The 21,179-nt window shown below is 36.9% G+C and overlaps 1 protein-coding gene, 3 long non-coding RNA genes and 1 pseudogene across 13 annotated transcripts; 2 read left to right on the top strand and 3 right to left on the bottom strand.

Annotated features, from left to right (window-relative positions):
- Positions 1-1,158: 1,158 nt before the first annotated feature.
- On the bottom strand, positions 1,159-9,576 carry LOC149045353 (uncharacterized). Of its 2 annotated transcripts, none has more exons than XR_016187154.1 (2): positions 9,414-9,576; positions 1,159-1,309 (listed from the first exon to the last, which is right to left on the bottom strand). It is a non-coding gene; the product is annotated as an uncharacterized LOC149045353 (long non-coding RNA). The 2 variants fall into 2 exon arrangements; XR_016187155.1 differs by lacking the exon at positions 1,159-1,309 and adding an exon at positions 2,276-2,469.
- Positions 4,745-8,455, top strand: LOC149045354 (uncharacterized). Its single transcript, XR_016187135.1, has 3 exons — positions 4,745-5,325; positions 6,307-6,378; positions 7,293-8,455. It is a non-coding gene; the product is annotated as an uncharacterized LOC149045354 (long non-coding RNA).
- An 841-nt stretch (positions 9,577-10,417) lies between the features above and the next one.
- Positions 10,418-12,710, top strand: LOC149045355 (uncharacterized). 5 transcript variants are annotated; one of them, XM_089208124.1, is made up of 3 exons: positions 10,418-10,578; positions 10,748-10,786; positions 11,747-12,710. In XM_089208124.1, exon 3 carries the CDS (start codon positions 11,749-11,751, stop codon positions 12,385-12,387), a length of 639 nt encoding a protein of 212 aa, XP_089064250.1. In that variant the 5' UTR covers positions 10,418-10,578; positions 10,748-10,786; positions 11,747-11,748; the 3' UTR covers positions 12,388-12,710. The 5 variants fall into 5 exon arrangements, with proteins under 5 accessions (XP_089064250.1, XP_089064249.1, XP_089064251.1 ...); XM_089208123.1 differs by having other exon boundaries at positions 10,432-10,578; positions 11,742-12,710; XM_089208125.1 differs by having other exon boundaries at positions 10,433-10,948; positions 11,742-12,710.
- On the bottom strand, positions 12,635-14,420 carry LOC149045356 (uncharacterized; annotated as a pseudogene). The gene is made up of 2 exons (XR_016187114.1): positions 13,608-14,420; positions 12,635-13,315 (listed from the first exon to the last, which is right to left on the bottom strand). The product of XR_016187114.1 is annotated as an uncharacterized LOC149045356 (transcript).
- A 2,268-nt stretch (positions 14,421-16,688) lies between these two features.
- Positions 16,689-19,600, bottom strand: LOC149045357 (uncharacterized). 4 transcript variants are annotated; one of them, XR_016187182.1, is made up of 4 exons: positions 19,207-19,600; positions 18,210-18,313; positions 17,696-17,870; positions 16,689-17,057 (listed from the first exon to the last, which is right to left on the bottom strand). It is a non-coding gene; the product is annotated as an uncharacterized LOC149045357 (long non-coding RNA). The 4 variants fall into 4 exon arrangements; XR_016187180.1 differs by having other exon boundaries at positions 17,696-17,769; positions 19,207-19,540; XR_016187181.1 differs by lacking the exon at positions 19,207-19,600 and having other exon boundaries at positions 18,210-19,016.
- Positions 19,601-21,179: the final 1,579 nt, after the last annotated feature.

The following is a 21,179-nucleotide window of genomic DNA, read 5'->3' on the forward strand; positions in this document are numbered from 1 at the left end:
ACATATCAATATTTGTAATCTCCAAACAGATGAGAGATAAAACCATCAGAAAAGTAATCAAAAGGCCAGTTACGAAAGCAACGCTTCGCTTTTCCCTATAAAAATTCGCCAGTTCCTCGTGTAAGCCAATAACAATATAAGGCACATATGTGAAAATCAGTACATGAACAAACGTTAAAAATATATCAAGTCGAGGGAACAGTTTTGGTCCCGGCCCGCATTTTTGTCAACAAAGTGAACACATCAGTTAAAAAGATGAAACGTATGGACCACGTGCAAAGCTGTCAATTGTTTCTCGAATATTGCGCGTGTTAAATATTCGATAGAGACATCTCATTTACATCTACATCTACTTTTATTAAGTTGGTAAATTCTGTGCCGACGTCACACCAACTAACTCGCGCGCAAAGCGAGAAGACTCTAGGAAGGCTTTAAATTATTTTCAGAACGTCTGTGATCAAGAAACGGGTAAGGAATTTTCCCCAATATTGCGAATGATCGTAAAAGATGATCGCGGAAAAGCGATTGCGTGACGCTCGGTAAGTTTTAATACGATATGTTATCACGTATCAAACGAAAAAACAGTATAAATTCTCAGTCTGCATTTGGTAACCAGTCTGTAGTCTACATTTTATACCTAGTCTGTATTTTGTACCCGGTCTGCTGTCTGCAGTCTGTATTTTGTACTGACCGGATTGGTATTGCTGTTTTTGTCTGAGCGAGCCTCAAGTCCGGACCGAAATAATGGAGCTCGAAAGAAAATATTTAGACCATCTTGGCCGCTATGATTAATGTGTTTACTGTATGTTTAAAAGCTCCCGAGGACAAGCACAATGATAGAGTAATGATAACTTTATACCAGATGAAGACGAACGCAAATGCGTGGCTTGCCAATATGACTGTCTCTGATGCTAATGCTCTTCTGCGTGATAACGGCGTGTTTTGAAATGAACCCGCTAAGGGTCCCCTAGGTGTGAACATTTTGGCTTTTCGATTCAAGTTGCATTTTTAGAAGTTCAGAAATGTGATTTGAGTTATCATTGTTTTTAAACCATACAAAAATCTTATTTTTTTTCCACGTGAATTTCTGAGCTTCATCGAAATTAATTTTTTTGACTTTTACTGAGTGGGGAGGGGTAGCATGCGAGACTACTTCCGTTCACGGTCAGCATTAGATTCCATCCACCAAAACCACCTCGGTCGAGAGGGACTGAGGTGGAATATTTAATGACTTGCAAAACATAACCGAAGATTCTCGGAAATCCGCAAGTGATGTAGCCCAACATCCGAAGCTGTAAATCCCATGATTCTTGAGGAACAAACAGAAACAGCATAGCGAGAATTTTAAGTCGCGAACCATTGATGTTAGACATGCAGATAATTTAGGATACGTAAATTCTGTTGATGAGGCGCTTAAACTTATTGCGGAATTTTAAACAGGATTGACGACGAAGTTTTCTTTCTTTAAAGCCGTCAAAGGTTTCGGGAACATATATTTATATATATATTTGATATAGCTCTTTAGCATTACAAAGCTTTGCTATCGCTATTGTGCATTTTCACTAGTTTGTCTAGTTCAAGTCCTCTGGCATGGCTTGGATGATACCACACTCGTGGAATCATTCGGGTTAATTTAATGCTTACACCTCCTTCCTCGGACAGAAGTCACAAAAAACTGGGGGAAGATGCATGAGATATTTAAGGAGCAAAAATTCGTTTTTTACTGGTGTGCCTTTCCTAATTTTGGGAAGGAAAGTGTTCAATTGCCAGCACGGCATAGATTGAACAGCTGGAGAGAAAAGGAAACGAAAAGATACAGAAGAAGTACTGTATATAATAATTTCTTTTTATCCTCAACCTTTGTGTTTCTGTCAACTATGGCTTGCTAATTTGAAAGGTCAAATACATGAATGGGTCATATGACATTAATCTCAGAATACTTTTATGACAAACGTGATAACAGTTCAATCTTGGCTAAATTGAAGATGGTTTAGAAGTTAACAATTGTAAGAACTTTTCACTAACATATGCTGCTGACAAAGGAGAAAATATATGCAATTCTGCATTTTTTGCATTCTATCAAGCAATCATATGTTTGCTCCTTATCACACTATGACACTTCCGTTTTGTCACATTCCAAAAAATAACTTGAGAAATACACTGTCACTCATCTTACACTGTTATATTTACCTATTACAGAAGGCTGGAAACAAAGATTTTGTTTTCAAGAAAATAAGATTTCTTGTCCAAGACACAAGGAAGTTTGAATGCGAAGCACAGATAAAAATGCGAGAAATTTTATTTTTTTCAGAGAACAAGGTAGTTCTACTCATGTATAAACAGAACAAATGCGATTTAATAAATCAGATATGCGGCATGACTCCTTTTCTTCCATCCCCACTCAAAACAAGCAAACACACCTATAGAGGTTCCAGTCTGGTCGGCAAATGAAAAGGAGGAAGGTGATCACTGCAAAATTAAGCATTAGGGTTCTTATTTATAACATATTGATTATTGTATACTGATATCTAGAAATTAAGGTTGCAAGTAGCAGCCAGCTGAGTTATAGTTTGAGTTTTATCAAGTCCATTACTTTGTTAAATTTAGAGTAACCTTGACTTGAGAGAGGAAAATTGAGGAGCTGTAATATACTAATCATCAATTAGGGACCACAAAGAAAAATTTATTTATAGAGACTTTTGAAGGAGAGGGGTAAGACTTGTGACAAGCTGGCAGACATATAGATAAACTTTACTGCTAAATGGGTTACAATACAAAGTGCTCAGTATTTGGATCAGCTATGGCTCAACTTAAACTTTGCTTTAGCTTCAAGTTTAATCATTTGTGGTTTCCTTTCTCTGTGTTTATTTTTCAAGTTATGTACACAGAAGAAAACAAAAATGACAAGGAATGCTTTTGAATATCAAGAGGCTGGAATAAGCAAGAAACCAAAACTGAATTTTAAACAGTACAAAGTTAATTTGATCTTCCAATGTTATTTAATTTTAACCATAGAATTTGCTATTTAAATTTATCCCCTCCATTTTTCTGGGTATTGTGAGCAAAAACAAACAATTATCACAAAATGCATGGTATACAATGGTTTGATTCACCAATGTGGCAAAGGCCTTTCACTGTCTATCCATAAAAAGGGAAATAGTTTGTAAACTGTAAGACATTCTGCATGTTGAGTGTATACTTATTCATCCATGTGAAATTAAAGGTTACTTGAAATAAATGTGAAAGATTTATAGGATTTTCAGACCCCTGATAACAATTACTAATGTGCTGATTTGTTGTACTTAAAGGTTATGATTTTGGCGGAAATAGTGGAAGAAATTTCTGGACCTGGAATTTTGTTGCAAATGTTTGTTTAAATCAGTTTAAGTCAGTTAAAAACTCTCCTGTTTCAAGATTACATGATTACCACACCAGAACCTTTTGTATTCTATGTTATGCACCATGTTATGATTATGGTTTCAATAATAAAAGGTGCTGACTCAAGAACTTTCCAAAATATCTCTACATACAAAGAAATAGATTGTGGTTATGTACTCCAAATAGCAGGTCACATCAGTCTTCTGTAAGGAAGTAGCAGAAATTTCTGTGGTGGTTTTGGTGGATGGAGAGAAACATCCACCAAAACCACTTTATTCTATGTGTTAAGAGTTATCACTGGAAAAAAGTCAAAATTTCCACAGAGACTTCACTGTGGTTTTTGTATGGTTTTCAAAAATTCCACAGTCTGTTTAAAAACCAAATGTGGTTATTTTGTGGTTTTTTGAGGTTAAGTTTCAAAGGATGCAAATATCCATACAAAATCCACATCAGGTTAATTAATCTCCATGTGATGTATGGAAACTAAAAAATCCAAAGAATAAAATGTCAATATCCTTGCATGGAAAATTGTGAAGTTCCATTTAATGGTTATTCAAAATTCCACAGTTGTCAAGGAAATTAAAATTTCCAAACTAAGTTACCTTGGATTTTAAAATTCCAATGGTGGAAATTGTTTGACATTACTAAGCATGGAAATTAATAAATCCACAGTTGTCATGGAAATTAAAATTTCCAAACTAAGTTAATTTGGATTTTAAATTTCCAATGGTGGAAATTGTTTGACATTACTTAACATGGAAAAAAAAATCCACAGTTGTCATGGAAATTAAAATTTCCAAACTAAGTAAACTTGGATTTTAAAATTTCAATGGTGGAAATTGTTTGAAATGACTACTACAAGTTTCAGTTTTTAATAGTACATGTAAGTGAATTTTTTAAAGGCAGGAAAACAGAATTCCTCCCTGGCTTGCAGAAATTTAATTGTTCATTGAATTGTATTCTTTGTTGCAAAAATTTACTTCAGTTGACAATCGATCGCTTTGCACCATTATTTTTTGGGAAGATAATCGAATACTCAAACTATTCAGGACTTTGATAAGCATGTAAGATAATAAGATTTTCCCTGATCTTTTTTTCTTTGTTATAATAGGAAATCCCTGATATTTTGCTGACCGTGGCAGCATAATAAATTTTGAGCGTCAGTTTACGTGAGTCATTCTTCGCTTTCTCTTAATTTCTTATTTATGATATAAATATTCTTTTCTAAATGACAAACTTTTCATAATAACATATTTAAGATTCAGATCAGCACTACAAGCTAGCAAAATGCGCACCCACCTGCACTACATTCAACCTCACGTCCAACGATTAATTTACGCTGACTTGATAACAAAAGATGCTGTTGCTGCGTCTTAGGGTTCACAGCTTTACCCTTGCAGTTTTCGCAAGGGCAGTGAACATGAACAGATACCCTTGCAGCACAATAGCAACGCGAAGAGGGAAAAAAGGATCCGAAACGTTTATCCGCCTTCTCCGCCATGTTTTCTTGCTAAACAGCTTTGCAACCTCTCCTCCAAACTTATGGTCAGCGGATACTGAAATTTCGACCAATGAGAAAGCTCCGCGTGAGTCGTGTCGTTTCCCGCTAGAAATGGGATCAAAACTGCACGTCAGACGAAATTTTGTGCTCATTGCTCGGCTGCTGCACAAGTTTGTGTTTCTGCGAGAAGATGGTCGATTCGGAAGAAGAAGTTGGAGTTCTGGACCAAGATTTCACGCCATTTACGCAGTCAAGTCCGAGCTATTCCGTTGAAAGTGAAACGGATCAAGAAGAACGGATCTGCAAGATTTTCAAGAAGTAGAATGCAAGGAAACTTCCAGACTCTGCCAAAGGAGGAACGGTTTCAAAGAAATCGAAGATTGAACCGTCAATTGAACCAGCATCGTTGGGCGCCGAGGACTGCAAGGAAAATGTCGACGTCAAAGGTCAGTGCTTTAGTATTAAATCATTTACACGACCTTATAATTACAAACATTTAAAATGAAACCAAGTATCTTTCAAGTTGACTGATAAAGTGTAGGTCTTGTTGAAACCATCCACTGGAGAAAAAAATGGCGCGAATATTGTTTTCACGGTTTCAGACGCCATCTTGTTTCGGAAGGTTGCTTGATGCTAGATCATTTGAGGAAGGGAATTGTAAATTTAATTCTAGTATCAAGAAAGCCGACGAGTTGCTGTACGAAAATGTCTCGCTTCTTAGCTAATCTGTACAAGTTTGATCGGCAACATCTTTCGCTAGGCATCATTTCTTTCATTAGTGATCATAAAATTTTCAAAGTCAACCTTTTTTAACCCATTGACGCCTGGGGACTTAGCGCGCACCTACCCCCTAAAAACCTGGCTTTTTTACGGCATTTAATTCAAACGCACGAGACAAAAAATAAACCATGTGCACAGTAAATTTTGACAAATAATTATTTCCTGAAGTTTTCTTTTATTACAAAAAGACATCCTGAAGGACAATTTTACGAATTAAAATACATGTCAGCCGTGACAAACTGTTCACAAAACAGACTTTAAAATATAACTAAAATTTTCATCTCCTCCGCACTTCTTTTTCGAAACTCGAATAATACAAAAAAAAATTGTAAAAAGTCCCTAAAATATCTTAAAATACAGGACTAAAAGGTATGTTATCATTCTGTACAACTTACACAGACATAAATGTTATGACACTGTGGTGTTTTCCTTGTGCAGGAGAGCAGTAATTTGAGATAAAAAAAAATTATTTATGAATAACGGCAGGGTCAACACAGGTGTGTTTTTTTTTTTGGCCGGCTCAGGTATTTGGGGGGTGGTTTTCGCGGGGCCGGTTTTGGCCGCGGGTTTTAAACCTACCAAGCATAGCTTAATTCGGTACAAACTCTGAAACTGAAACCAGTGTGTTTTTTGTTTGCATGCTCAAGATTGGAGTGTGGAAGATGTTCTGCAGTGGCTGGAAAGAAAAGAATTTAAAGAGGAATTTGAGCTTTTTAAAGGTTTGTACATTAAACCCTGTTAGTGCCAAGATTTTGAGGGGGGTGGTCTGCAAGTGCCAAAGCGAATTATTTTCTATCACTTCACGCTACCCTGCAAACACACATGAAACAGATGTTGAATTCTACCTTTCTGTCTCCATCCTAGTCCTCCAAAACAGACATATTCGTGAGGAGTGATGGTTAATCTTGTTCCATAATCCAAAATAGACGAAGGAAAGTAAAATATTTACTGTCAGTTCGAGCATTTTTGCCACGCTTGCGATCCGTGGATGTTTGGAAGTCGCTTCGCAACGCGGTACGATTAACAGTAGATTTTGTCCTTTACCATCTTACCAAAGGAAATTTATCAGTTATCGATGAATGTTGAGGTCCTGAAGATTCCATTTCCAAGATTTTATTGTCCTGTTTTGTTCTGAGGGCATGTAACACATTCGGAAAAGAACTACATAACAAAATGGCCGCCATGTTAACGTTTTCTTCTTCTTTGCAAATGAAAACGCACAAACTTGGGCAACTGACTTGAAACATGAAGGCTTAGCGAAGGTGACTAACAATTTGATAGAACAGCAGTTCCTATTGGTCTAATGTGTTAGCTGTGCCTTAGTAACCAATCAAATTGCTCGTTATATCACTGGGCAGACCTCAGACCGATCAGATCGGCCCTGGCACGAATAGGTGTATACGCGCGGGCTGATCTGATCGGCCCGTGGCACGAATAGGGTTAAGACATATAATTTTGCATATCTTTGCTTTTTTACTATTACCAGTAGCAGTAGTACTAGTGCATGTACCAGCAAAGGAAGAAAACTTAAAAATCGAAAGGAAAAAATATTTCCTTCAGACATATAATGGAACATTTACTTGGGCGACTGATTATAAAGACAATATGAAATCATTCTTGTTGTTTATTTTAGCTGAGAAAATATGTGGGAAAGCTCTTAGAGGCATCAGTGAACGTGCTGACTTGAAGGAAATTGGCGTCAAGACTATGAGAAGACGAATTCTTCTACTTGAAGAAATTAATAATCTCCTTGGTTCAACTCCTTCAAGCATCAATTCTGGAACATGGGTATGTTGAAGTGGATAAAGAGGGAGACCTTACCAACCTCAGGAGAGACCAGTTGAAAGTGGCCAAAAAGATTGATCTCTAAATGTATAGACAGCGCTAGCTCCTTTCATGTACATGGACATGTGCAAATTATGTGGATGTTTACTATGGTTCATATTTTGTAAGAATAATTGAGCCAGTGACTGCAGAACTGACACATGTTGATGTTAAATTACTATGGATCAAATTTTGTAAGAATTGTTGAGCCTGACTACAGAACTGGTCACACATGTACAGGTATCATGTGACTGTGCGTTACTAGTATGGTTTCATTGGTCAAGCCATCTGTGACAAAGATCCAAGGAATTAAAAAATCTCAAGAATGTTGTGTTAAACTTCCTAAAAGAAAAAACAAAAAGACCTATATAACGGCAACAGCAAATGCTCTCCTGGAACATGGTTATGTGGAAGTGGACAAAGGAGAGATCAGTTAAAAGTGGCCAAAAAAAATTATCTGTAAATGTATGGACTCCTTTCATGTACATGGACAAATAATGTTGATGTTTTCTGTTGATCATATTTTGTAAAAATTGTTGAGCTTATATATAAATCAGAGCTACACAATTGCCTTTTATCCAACATACGGTTTAATGTTGAAGTAATGGATGTTTTTCACTTTGAAAGTCACACAGGCATCCTGTGATAATGCATTGAAACCCTGTCAGTTGCAATTGTTTAGAGATCTTCAAGATATTTTGGCGGTTGAAACAACTAAAAAAGCTAGTAAAGAACTCCATTATCTGGGCAATTGTGTGTGCTCTTAATCTTAAACATTGCTCATCTGGAAGTTGGCCTGGGGTCAGAGATCATCTTAAAAAGGAAAAGGTTTCTTGTACAGGCTGGGTCAGTTCCTCAGTCGCAATCTTTTAACTACCAGATTGGTTTTCTATGTACTTGGTATTTTTTTTTTGTACTTTACAGTCACAGTACATTGTTGCATATACGAAATTATAAATTTCATTACTTAAATGCTTCTTTGTTGTTACTTTTACTTTAAAATACACCACTTAGTACATTCCAATCACTACTCGCCTCATTAAAAAAAAACCTGCCATGGTAATTAAAGTGACCACTGTGGTCCTTTACATTGGAAATCTAGATTTCCTTCCATAGAAATTGTGATTTACATGCTTCCCTACAAAACCAATTTCCAAGTGTGGTAAATGTTATCCATCTGTGGGCTTGACCATAGAAAAACCTGCCATGGTAATTAAAGTGACCACAATGTGGTCCTTTCCATTGGAAATCTAGATTTCCTTCCATGGAAATTGTGATTAACATGCTTCCCACCAAAACCACTTTCCAAGTGTGGTAAATTTTATCCATCTGTGGGCTTGACCATAGAAAAACCTGCCATGGTATTTCATTTTCCATAGTGGGATAAGTAATCTTGGACATTGCGATTTCCTTTCTTGGGAATTCCAATTACCATGATAAATCCCAATGTTGTGCATGCATAATTTCCACATTTGGAAAGTTTATAAACCATCAGTGGATTTGTGCAAAAACCATGTGTGGAAAAAGAGTACTTTTTCCACACATGGTATTTTGTTAAAAACCACAGCAAAACCACCAAAAAACCATAAATAATACATGCATGGAAACTTGATGATTTTTCCAGTGTATGATAATCATTATGAACGTTTGGTCGGTCAGCGATTGTGTACCATAAAAAATAATTAGCCAGAGCACTAACTGCTAATTAGTGGTATAAATCTTTTGTCTCCCTGAACATCTAACAATGGCTATAGATAAAATTTAAAAAATATATTGTTGATGGTTTTGGTCAAAGTTTTGGTGGATGTTCCCTAATGACATCCACCAAAACTACGTAATATCTAAGTACCTTTTAAATACGTGAAATATCTGCATAAAATTGCGTAAAATGTTTTATAATACTACAATCGAACAATAAATTAATACTTACCATTTCTTTAGTAAAAAGTTTTGACGCAATTTCCCAAACAAATGATACACTTGGGTCATCGGGATAAGTCGGCATGTTGTCGTAGCTTCGTAATTTTTTTCCATCATTCCATCTCAGTCCCTCTCGACCAAGGTGGTTTTGGTGGATGGAATCTAATGCTGACCTCCGTTCACGGTCCACAATGCAACTTCTGTCCATGGAATACAACTCCCGTCCACGGTCGATAACTTCCGTCAACATCACCAAGATACCTCAATCATTGCTTTCAACATGAATGAGCTAAAAAACCTACAATGTAATTAACCAAAGTGCATCATGGTAAATTCAATTGGCTGAATTGAAATAAGACGGATGATGATCTTCAACGAAAATTTATTATACACAGCTTTCATCAACTATTCAACAACTGAGTTTAACAACTAATAGGCCTCGAATGAAACGTTTTAATGATCCGAAGGATACCGGAAGAAAACAAATAATATGATAATAATACCTTTCTCAACGTTTTCCTTCGGTTGAAAAAAATTATTCCCAAACAAAGTGGAGAGTCGCCAGATATAAACCTCGTTCTGTGATGACACAAATAATAAAAAAGTAAATAAATAACAAAAAAGGAAGAAGACGACGAGTATTTTGCACAAGGATGAATTTCAGAATCCAATAGCTACTTTCTTTGAATGTTTACGGCTTCAATTTGAAGCGAGTCAATAAGAGGACAGCAAAATTCATTTTGTAACGTAGGAAGGTCAGACTCTAAGTCCCTCTTACTTCAGAGAGAGAGATGAAAACATAGAGTGATGAAACCAAATAAAATTTGAATCAGTGTGAATGGTCACGAATGAAGCTTTCTTGAATTAAATTGACAGGTAGCCCGATTCCAGATCTCACAATGTTAAGCTGCGGCTGCACGAGCGATTATTTACTTACAATGGTGATGCGATATTCTCTAAATTTGTCGCATCGCCAGCGCGCGGTGCAAACTACCCGTGTAGCCACCCTCGTGCAAGTAGGGAACTTAAGCAATGGACGTTTTCGGGGCGACGGCGACGTAGACCGGAAGTTAAGTCATGACCCGTGCATTACTGCGCATGATTTAGCCAACTTCCCAGCCGTCGCAGGGACGTCGACGACGTGAAGAGCGGGTGTTTGCCGTTGTGGTGAAAACGTGAGTGTTAGTTTTCTGTTTTGGTCATTTTTGTGACCTCTAACAAATGCTATTTTTCGAAATCTTACTTTTGATTTCATTGTTAATATACAGGTGACTTTTTAGCTCGATTTAACTGTTCTTTTTTGCCTTAAATTCGTCCTAACTTGTGAGTTACTCTTCTTTCTAGCTAATCGCATATAATGGTCCACTCAACAAGCACAAAATCGTAAGTGAGAATAACAATTGAATCTGTCTGTAGATTTGTACAAAAATATTTAGCCAGGGTGTACTTTGAACTCATTTATTTGACCATTTCTATTTATTTTCAGCGGGAAAACAGTAGTTTACAGCGAATTGCGATAGTTCACTTCTCTACTAATACTGAAAGGTTTAGCTGTAAGTATAAACATGTAAACATGTTACAACTGCTTGGTCTCGCTAATTTCACGAGAATGTTATTTTAATGCAATTCAGTGAAAAGTTCATTTTTAAAAACCTTTGGAAAGCGAGTTATATTTTCTTGAGAAATCAGTGCCTCCAATAAACTGAACTTTTCTTTAAACGGACATTTATGATTTGAGGGAGCTTTCCAAAGTACACAGCTGGATATTGAATTGTCTTTTTATGACAAATGTTTTTTTTTACGGTCGAACCAGCCCAAGACTCCATGAATGGATCGATTATTTATATAAACTTTCTAGCTTTCGTTATTCAGATTTCGAAATTCAGTATCCATGCATGCGTAATAAACAGCGAATTTGTGTCAAATTAAGAATTAAGAATTCGATATTACTGCATCTGTTGGAACTTTCTCCATTCAAAGGTTTGAAAGATTTTTCAATCTAACGAAATTCTGAGATGCTGTAGTTTCTAAAATTCATTGCTAATTACGCATGCAGGAATGCTGAATTTTAATTCTTACAACACAAAAATATGCAAATGATCTAGCCATAAATGGTTGTATGGGTTTATTCTTGTCCTCGTTCAACTGAAAAATAGCTTTTCATGTCTAGTGTTAGAACTTTTACAATAATTGTTGTAAGGTAAAATTTGTATGTTTCATGGACAACCAGACAATTGCACCAGAATTTTAAATTAGCCTGTTTCTGTTCTCTGTTGCATGTGCAGCTATCAATCACAAATAAACAAAACAATCTTTTTTTTGTCTTAATGTTACCTAGAACAGTGATGGAATGGACAAAGCAGCATGACAAGGCTCTTCTGGGTGAAATGACAATCAGTGATCTTTTTCAATACAAGAAGGGCACTCCAGAAAGGGGTCAATTATGGGATTCTATTGCTGGTAATTTAAATGCAATGGGTTACCCAAAGTTTAAAGTTGCAAAACGGTCATGTCGCGATCGTTGGACACTGTTACGCACAAAGTATAAAAGAAGGATGTCAGAAGAAATCCAAGCAACTGGAATAGATGCTGAGGTTGGAGAACTTGATGAGATCATTGAAGATCTTATTGGAAAAGAAGATGCTGCTATTGAAAGTGATAAAGAAGGAAAGAAGAAAGCTGAAGCTGATAAAAAGGCAGCAGAAGAAATACGGATTAAGGCTATGGAACGGTTTGGAAAAACCAGCAAAAGAGGTGGAGAGGGTGGAGAGGAAGGAGCCAAAAAGAAAAAAAGGAGAAGTGGCAGTGATGCAGTAGAATTTCTCAGAGAAAAAGCAAAGTTAGAACATTCTCTGAGAGAGGAAGAGCTACAGTTAAGGAAAGATCAACAAAGCCAAACACTGTTGATATTACAGCAACAACAGCAGATGAATCAAGCATTGCTCACCCTCATGGAAAAAATGTTGCCTAAAGAGAGGAATTAACTGTTAATTACTGTAACTTAATTTGTTGTTGTTAGCCAATGGTGTCTTTTTGAATGGCACTTTGCAGAGAGAGATTTGAATTTATGTTCATTAACTTTCATAGGACAATGGCATTTATGAAAGAAATGTTTACATTTTCATGTTATAATCATTTGAATTTGCTTATTATGATAAATGCCTCTTGGAAACTTTGGTGGCTTCTCAGTCATGCAGAAGCTGGTACGAAAAAAGACAAATAAGGCTTAAACATTTTGTTGTTAATTTATTGGTTAAAATTGTTGGACTGTACATGTTGAATATATGTTTATAACAAGTGTCTGAAATTTTGTGCCTCATAAACTCTGCTACACCCAACAACCCTTGACCATGATAGGTTTATATGCATTTTTTTTAAATCAGCTGATTGGGAGGGGCTGCTCCTCAAGTTTCAAAAGGTAATGTCCAAGTTATTGCATATCATAACTGTTTCAAATTATACAATTTCATAAGAAGATAAAGTTCTCTTTTCTTCAACACATCAGCTATGCAAAATAGTCTTGCAGGGTGGGAGGCTCAAGGTCAAAAAAATGTTGCAGTATTGTCAAGCAACTCAAAGCATTTTGCAGAATTGCACAAACAATGTATATCTTTCCAATGCTGCTCATTCCTATCTTGAGATTCTTTTTAAAATCCATGAACTTGAAATATTCTATGATATCTCCAAATAACCACTCTACAGACACCCTTACTGAACTCATTGAACTGTTGTATGCTTCCATCAAGGGAGTAAGGTGGGGGTTCCGGAATGGCCCCTGCAGATGGACTCTTAGGGGATAAGCAGGGTTGCCATACAAACACATCGGTAGCCCTGTTGCTGAGTAGGCATAGGCTTCCAGGTTGTGAAGTAGCCCAAAATCATGCAACATCCCTGCATCATGCCTCCTACCCTCTAAAGTAAAGAAAAACAAAGTAATAAACTTAAGGTACTTACTATATAGTTCAACCTATGGCTTCCTAATTTTAATATACAGCAACAGAAGTGATAGTAGTGATCTTTTGTTCTTACATTTGCTCCAAACTTCTAAGATCAAGCAGTACTTTTTATATACTGCCATATATAGGCAAATGACTTTTCATTAAATTTTAGCCATGTCCTTTAAAAACTGCATCAGGTTATTCAAATCAATGTTACCCCTATTTTTGCAAACAGTATTAAAGTAATATTGTTCAATGGCACTTACCCACAGGGCCAAACATATTGGCAATGAGCCCATTAGGTATGGCAACCGACTGAAACTTGAGAGCATGTACTCTCTTGTGCCCATTGTAAACGATTCTCTGCATATCTCCTGGTTTGGAGATCGGTCGTACGGTACCATCAACAAAGCCAAAACAGTTGTCTAGAGCTGCTCCTTTTTCTGTGATGACAGTGGCATATTGTTCAAGCAATCTGGGATTCAGTATAGTGTCATTCCACTGAGTGATTCGGTGGCCATGTGCATCATAGATAAAATCCATGACTCGGTTCGTGATCATGCACAGTTCAGGAACAGGTCTTCCAAAACGCGCGATCATATCGCTGAAACGACAAGGATAAGCTAACCGTTTTAGTAGCATACACAGTCTTCCATTCCATCGCATATAGTCCTCTGTGGGCATTTGAAAGTGAGTGGAATCCCGAGTACTTCTCTTAGTGTAGGAAGATCTCTTTTCTCTACGCGAAATTCTGCTTTGCATTCGGCTTCATCTATGTTTTCGAGGTCGAACGGACCATAACTGTCCCAAGGAAAATCTGGGTTGCTTGACTGATTGTTTTCCCATAAAACGAGAAATTCATCATCGGAAAGTAAATTTTCAGCATAACACAGCAGTGTTAATTCTCTCGTTTCTTTAAAAGAAGTCATTTTTTTCTTTGGAAAGCCACTCCGTCGCCGTCTGAATGAACTTGCCGCTTAAACAGTTGAATTTGGCGGGAGGCGACGGCTACATCGGTCCCAGCTTCCCTCTGCCACTCCAGTCGCCGTCGCCCCGAAAACTTCCGTTGCTTAAGTTCCCTAGTGCTGGGATGGCGACAGCCATTATATCGCTGAAAAAAATCGCGAGAAATTCGATGAGTTGAACTTTTCGTGACAAAATCACAAACTTTGTCACCCGTTTAGCCGCCACCGCGCGCCGGCGACGTGACAATGTCAAGAAAAAATCGCATCACCATTGCAGGCAAAAAATCGCTCGTATAGCCGCGGCTTTAGAACAGGGTCTTGGTTTGCGTTTGTTGCGACGAAGTTTTTCATCCTCTGGAAAAAAAGTACAAAGAACAAAAACCGAGATGAATTTGAATTCTTTGAGAGATGAATAACTGAACGCCTCTGAAGGTTTTATGTACCGTGAACAGAGCATCTGATTTTCCAGACGGCAAGATTTGCGAGACAAGATAAGAAGTCTATCGTCTTTTCAAATGAATAAAGGGGTAAGTTTCTAAGAAACTGTGGTGCTGCGTCGGTGGGAGAGTATCGCAGGTAATTTAGTGTTAACAACTGGGTTGAAAACGTAAATTAACCATCGTAAAGGGTGAAAAAGCTGACGTTTCGAGCGTTAGCCCTTCGGCTCGAAACGTCAGCTTTTTTAACCTTTACGGTGGCTAATTTACGTTTTCAACCCAGTTGTAAACACTAAATTACCTGCTATTGTCTTTTCACCCTCCTAATCTCAAACGACATTTTCCACCGACGATCTTTATTACGTTACGGCTTATTCTCGAATGCATGTCGGAACATATTACTGGGATACACGTTACTCGCATTTATTCCCATCGATGTCGACACATTGGTTTCGACAATAAATAATTTTGAAAGGAAACCCAAAAAGAAACCATCTAATGACAACGCAAATGCTTGCAAAGTATTTAAGCCGCGAGCGAATTAGTTTCATAACATAGCGCGCGTGCTTTCCCTATACAAGTCCTGTTGAGCCGCTATGAATAAAATCTTTATTTACGCACAGCCGCGCGTAAATAAGATGATGTGAGCATTTCTTTTTTACCCGGCTTCAGAGTCTCCGTCCTGTTAAGTTGCAGTGTAGTTTTCCTTCTCTTTGAAATATGGAAGAAACCAGCGAAGAACTGCCTAATTTTTCTGTCGGCATTGACCTTTTAGGTCCTGATCCAACAAGCAAGACAAAGCCGAAAAAAACTCGCAAGTTGCACGTTTCGCAAATTTGTCGGAACACCAGCTGCAGCAAATTTTGCTTCTCCGCGCAGATCCTTGTTGTCGCTCTGTTATAGAAGAATTTGCTCATGCTTTTAGCTGTGCGTATATCGAGTTCTGGATCCACTTAGGAAGTTTGGAGAACACTCAAAAAGCTAGAGTTGCTTTCGGCTGCGCCTCGAGCTACTCTTACGCATTTTTCTTGCCCTCCAAACTTCCCCGTGCATCCATAACTCGATATTCGCACGCTAAGCATGAACAAATTCTTAAATTTGATGGCATAAGCACTTAGCGCAAAAAACGCAGCAATATTCCTTGAAATCGATCAATTGTTCTAATACAAGCGGCCGCTTCATGAGAAACGATTAACAATAGATGGTTATTTTCTCAGCTCCCTGATAAAAATGAGCCATTGACAAGTTTCAAGCGATCTCAGTTCGCGCTCGCCTCTCTAATTGCTCTGATACGTTCTCAAGATTATGAAGGTTGGTTATAAAAATAAACCCGCTCTTCCAGTATTTTTCAGACTTAAGGTCGATCTTATGTGTGGGTGGGTTTTTGTTTCTTTTTTTCCTGTTTCATTTGATGAAGATCACAAAAAAGCGATCGGCATTCTATTAAAAGCAATGGCTTTGTTTAAGTTATCCATGAATGAAAACAAGACACAAAATGATGCTAAGTAGAAAAACGTCCGGGTGTAATGAGGACTGATACTCGCTAAGTAATGTTGTCGAAATTTAAGGTTAAGTCCATCAGCGGTGGGAGTTTTCTAACCCCTTTTTTAACACAATCGAGCACAGAGTTGCACACTAGCACAGACACAGCCATCTCTTACAGAGGTTTATGAGGCCGAAATAAGGCGTCTTCGGGAAGAGAACCACAATTTGAGAATTTAGCACAACTCCATTGCAACTCGGCTGAATGAAGTCGTAGCTCAGCTTCAACTAGCAAATGCTGAAGGAATGCTGCTAAAGCAGAGAATTGCAGAGACTGAAAATGTTTTCTACAACACCGAAAAGGACTTCTGGCAATTAACACCGGCAGCCAGAAATAATAAGAAAAGACGAGTCAGGCAACTAGTGGCTCAATCGGTGGAAGGACTGGAGGAGTTTGAGCCCATCAAGGTAAGTAACAATTTTACTTCTTCGTGAAAAATAGAACTGAGACATTGACCAACAGCAAAGTCGCCAAAAAAAAATCATACATCTATGTGGCGATCAATCTATCTATCTAGCTATGTTCATATGAAAACAAATTTTAAAGGGAAACCCCTGTCTTCTTCTTCAGATTAAGTTCACTGTACAAGGACGTGAAGTTGTAATTCCACTTGGACACGATGCTGGTGACGAGAGAGAAAACTCCAATTGTCGGACGACGCAGCATGTACTTGTTGCGAAAGACGAAGGCTTGATTTCAAACGAGGCATACCATGAGTTTAGGATGGCCTTACCAGACGAGGAAAGAGAGATTCTTCCGCCAATCAGTGTTCTGAAACAGGAGAGGGACAGGCAAAATGGGATCAATGCCTTACATTCAATACCAGAGGTCAGTGAAAACAAATGTAACTTATTTTAACTACATGTAACTAACTACCAAAGCCAGGCATGACTATAGTGAATAAAATCTGACCAGTGTAGAAATCACAAAGATTCAATTAAAAATAAAAAATCATAGTTGTAATCTCAGACTTAAAGTTAGGTGTATATCACGAGAATGAAAAACAAAAAACAAAAAAAAAAACCACGACCTCTATGGCTATTCTAAAAAAAAATTAATACTTCATTCTAATTTACCACAGGCTAAAAAAGGCTTTATTTTGCATTACTTTACATATCACAGTGCAATGGCAAGCAATAACTAATACTGATAACAACGAACATAATAATAATAACAACAATGTATTATGTCAGGAAAAGACCTCCGAGCAATCCTACACAAACTGGATCATACACCAATCTTTGAGGGGACAAGTCATCAAAGAAGGACATACAGAGAAGTGAAGAAATTATGGAAGGTAAACATTTTCTTGTGTTAATTTGTTCACTCGGATCATAGAGTTAAATTTTAGTCAATATCTAAGGGGCATGACTACAATAAATTATATTAAAATATACTCATCTACATACTTGTTCTCTTTGTTGATAAAATAGGGTTTCAGTGATCTGGTGGAAGCAGTGGACCCAGAACCAGGCCAAGAAAGCTACAAAACACCAGAACAGTTCAAGGACCATACAAGGAAATGGGCAAGATTCTTTTGAGAGGTACACCATGATGAGGTAACTGTGTTCTTTGCAAGTATTGCTTTTATTGAGATAAAATAAAAACGTAGGGTTGAAATTCTTGGCAATATAATTAAACATTGATCTTTTCCTGGCATGGACAATTGAACAAAACCCAGCAAAAAATCAATCGAACTCAGTGGAATCCAATTGTTAGATTGCTGTTCAATCAAACATAATTGAACTGGAAATTTTCAGCGAGTTCAATAATTTTATTATTGAACTCAATCACGCCAATCAAACTAAATCAATGTGATTAATCCAGGTCTTTTCCTTGGCCATGCTTTGAAAAAGTGAAGTCCTTAAATTAATCTGTGATATAATAACACTGAAACCACTAAATTGAAAACAAGGTACTTACCATTATATATTTTTCTCCAAATTTTTCCTTTTAGGATGTGACTCCATACATACATGGTAAGATCCATTTCTCTGTTGTGGTGATAATTTCAATGATTTCCAATCCTAACAGTAATTATAAAAGAACTTATTAAACCCTGACAAAAAATCTATTTTGTTTTGCTCCAGCTATAGTCTATCATGTCCCTCAGTTCCTTGAAAAATCAACAAAATCAAAACAAAAAACGCGATTTTCAAGTCTATTTTTCACCAAAGTCAATTTTTCCAGAGGTTTTCCAGTTCAGCATAAAAAGATATTGTTTTGCTGTTAGTTCCAATAATGTTTTTTTGGTTGTTGAGTGTAATGTTAGAAACATAAATGTTCAATTACTATCAGTTTAATTTTTTTAACAGTATATATTGAATTCAAAAAGTTATTAAGCAATGATGATCAAACAATATAAAACATTTGCATTCTGTAATGAAAAAAAAAAAAAAAAAAAAGGAAATCTGTCATTTGACATATCCAAATTGTGCATTTTAACATAAGTTCACAGAGAAAAATGTTAGAGTGGACCACAGGATTTGCAATTTCTTAACAACAGGAGGTGTTTTCAATTATTTTTTTGGTCACGGATTTATCTTCATTTACAATCTGGTTGTCTGTGAGTCAGAATCAACTGTACGCAATCAGGAACCCTTTTCTAGAAAAAAGAGTACTAATGTTGGTAATTTGAAACAAGTTATATGAATGTTCCTTTGTAATCTCTTTCCAACTTCAATCATTAATATTTAGGTAATGATACACTCATATCCAAGTTGATGAACTACCTTTAACACTTATGAAAATGAATCATAAGATCATAACTCCTTAGTTCCTTGGTCATTGATATTTTTAAATGATATGGATGAAAAGAGAGGAAAAAATAGGTCTCTTTAAATTTGGCTTAAACTTCAAAACAAATGCTTGGTTAAGTTACAAGTTTGATGACTGACATAAACTACAATATAGAGTTTACCTCTGACATCCATCCTGAAGGAAGAGTTTGCTTTGCCATAATCATATTTAGCAGTACATTCATAATTGCCCTTATCTTTAAATGTCACTTGTCTAATAACCAGGCTGTTGTTTTTACTAAGTAGCACTCCATCCTTGGTCCAGCTGACTGATACTTGTGGATCACCTCTCAAATAACACTTTTTTGTAAATGTGGGGTTAAATTGTGTGTTCCTTTGGGAGGATATGGATTAGGATTTGTGGTCCAAGATCACACAGATCACAGTGCATCAAAGGAATGGAGCTTTAGGATGCAATGGTGAGATTTCTAAACTCGTTACTAAAACGGGGTGGAACTGCAAAGTAAGCATATAAACTCATGTTACAAAATTAGAAAAGCCACCCAGCCAAACCCCCCTCCTCCCCACTGTGAAAAGTAAAAATAAATAAAAAAAAAAGAATTAATAACAATATTTATAGTTAGGTTATAGGAGCAATCGATAACCTTATCATCCTTTCAGCAAAGGATCTGGGAATGCTCTGTATATAACACATTCACAATCTTGCTTGCTACAGCATTTGAAGAACCGAAAGCATTCCATTCACTTCACTGATGTTACAAATAGTAACAGGACACTCCCCATCCATGGCTCAGCATCTTTACAACAAGAGCCCCTGGTTGAAAAGATTGCCTGAGAGTAAGGCAAAGTTTACATCAGCGGAACAGGAAAACCTATGCAAGTAAGGTTAAACGAGTTATATAGCATATAGAGAAATGACATGCTAAGACAAAGCCCTCTGCAGTTTCAGAAGACACCTGGAAACCACCTGCTCTGGACTGAAGTAGAGTACATTGATTGTGATCCTATTATTATACATGCAGGGTATAAGAGGCCATCCACATAAGACTTTGCCTGTTACAACATAAATTGGACATAAAGGTAGACATCCCAGAAACATGGATGCTGACCACAAGAAACATGAAAACATAATAACTCTGCGGCAGTGTACTCCAAAGGAACATTTGGTCAGAGTGTGCCAATCAAAGCCTGTGTGGGATTCCAGCCAATCACAGCCAAACAGAGAGTTTCATAAGGTCAAGCATATCTACTGACCTTATAATGCAAAGAAGACACAATATGCAGTCAAAAAGTCACGATCCACATCCAAAGTTAATTAATGGCGGGACAAACAATTATACTGCATTCAGAAAGTGAATTCATCACCATGACCAACCAAAGTCATTTTAAGCACATTACCAGTTTGAAAAGAAACTATAAGCTTCATGAAAGGGCACTTACTTTGAGTTATGACGAGGAAACTACATTGTTGACAAATAGCTTATTGAGAAAAATTTTTTTCACATGACACTCAACTTCAAACAACTACAATCCACAAACATATTCAGAATAAAATGTTGCCTTATTTATCACAAATGTGTGAATTGTAACTTACCAATAGCAATAGCAAATCCACAGCCAGAATGAACATCTGGTAGTCCAACTGATCTCTGATGGCCAAGCAAAAAAATACGAATCAACATTTCAGAATAGAAATGGAGATACATAGCCTTCTTTGTTATTGTTATTTCAACAAAAGGGAAGCGATCAAGAATTTCTCTGGCTGGGGGTATATTGTCATTCATAAAGTCTGATTGATGAGATGACAAATTCTTTCAGAGATGACAAATTCATCTAGAGATGGATGATATTGTCTCTGAAAGTACTTTTTTCAAGACTTCATTAGCCTGGAAAAAATATGTGCATTTTCCCTGAGAAGGATATTAGGATATTAGTATTCTACGCATACTATTTCAGAATTTCCTAAATTTATTAAGAAGGAAATAAAACTTTTACCACAGAGAAAGTTCAATAAACCCACATTCTAAAATAATGGGATACCTGGATCTAACTGGATAACTGGATGCTCTATTTGGCATCACTTTAAGTGAAATCTTTGTGTAAAAATACTATGGAAACACAAACTGTATAGCAA

The sequence above is a fragment of the Pocillopora damicornis genome, chromosome 5, assembly GCF_964200805.1.
Source record: "Pocillopora damicornis chromosome 5, jaPocDami1.2, whole genome shotgun sequence".
Taxonomy (NCBI): Eukaryota; Metazoa; Cnidaria; class Anthozoa; order Scleractinia; family Pocilloporidae; genus Pocillopora; species Pocillopora damicornis.

Coding starts and splice junctions, on each gene's coding strand:
- LOC149045355 (XM_089208123.1), top strand. CDS start 10,761: ATGGTCCACTCAACAAGCACAAAATC. Junction 10,787..11,741: donor CACTCAACAAGCACAAAATC/GTAAGTGAGAAT, acceptor AATGTTACCTAG/AACAGTGATGGAATGGACAA.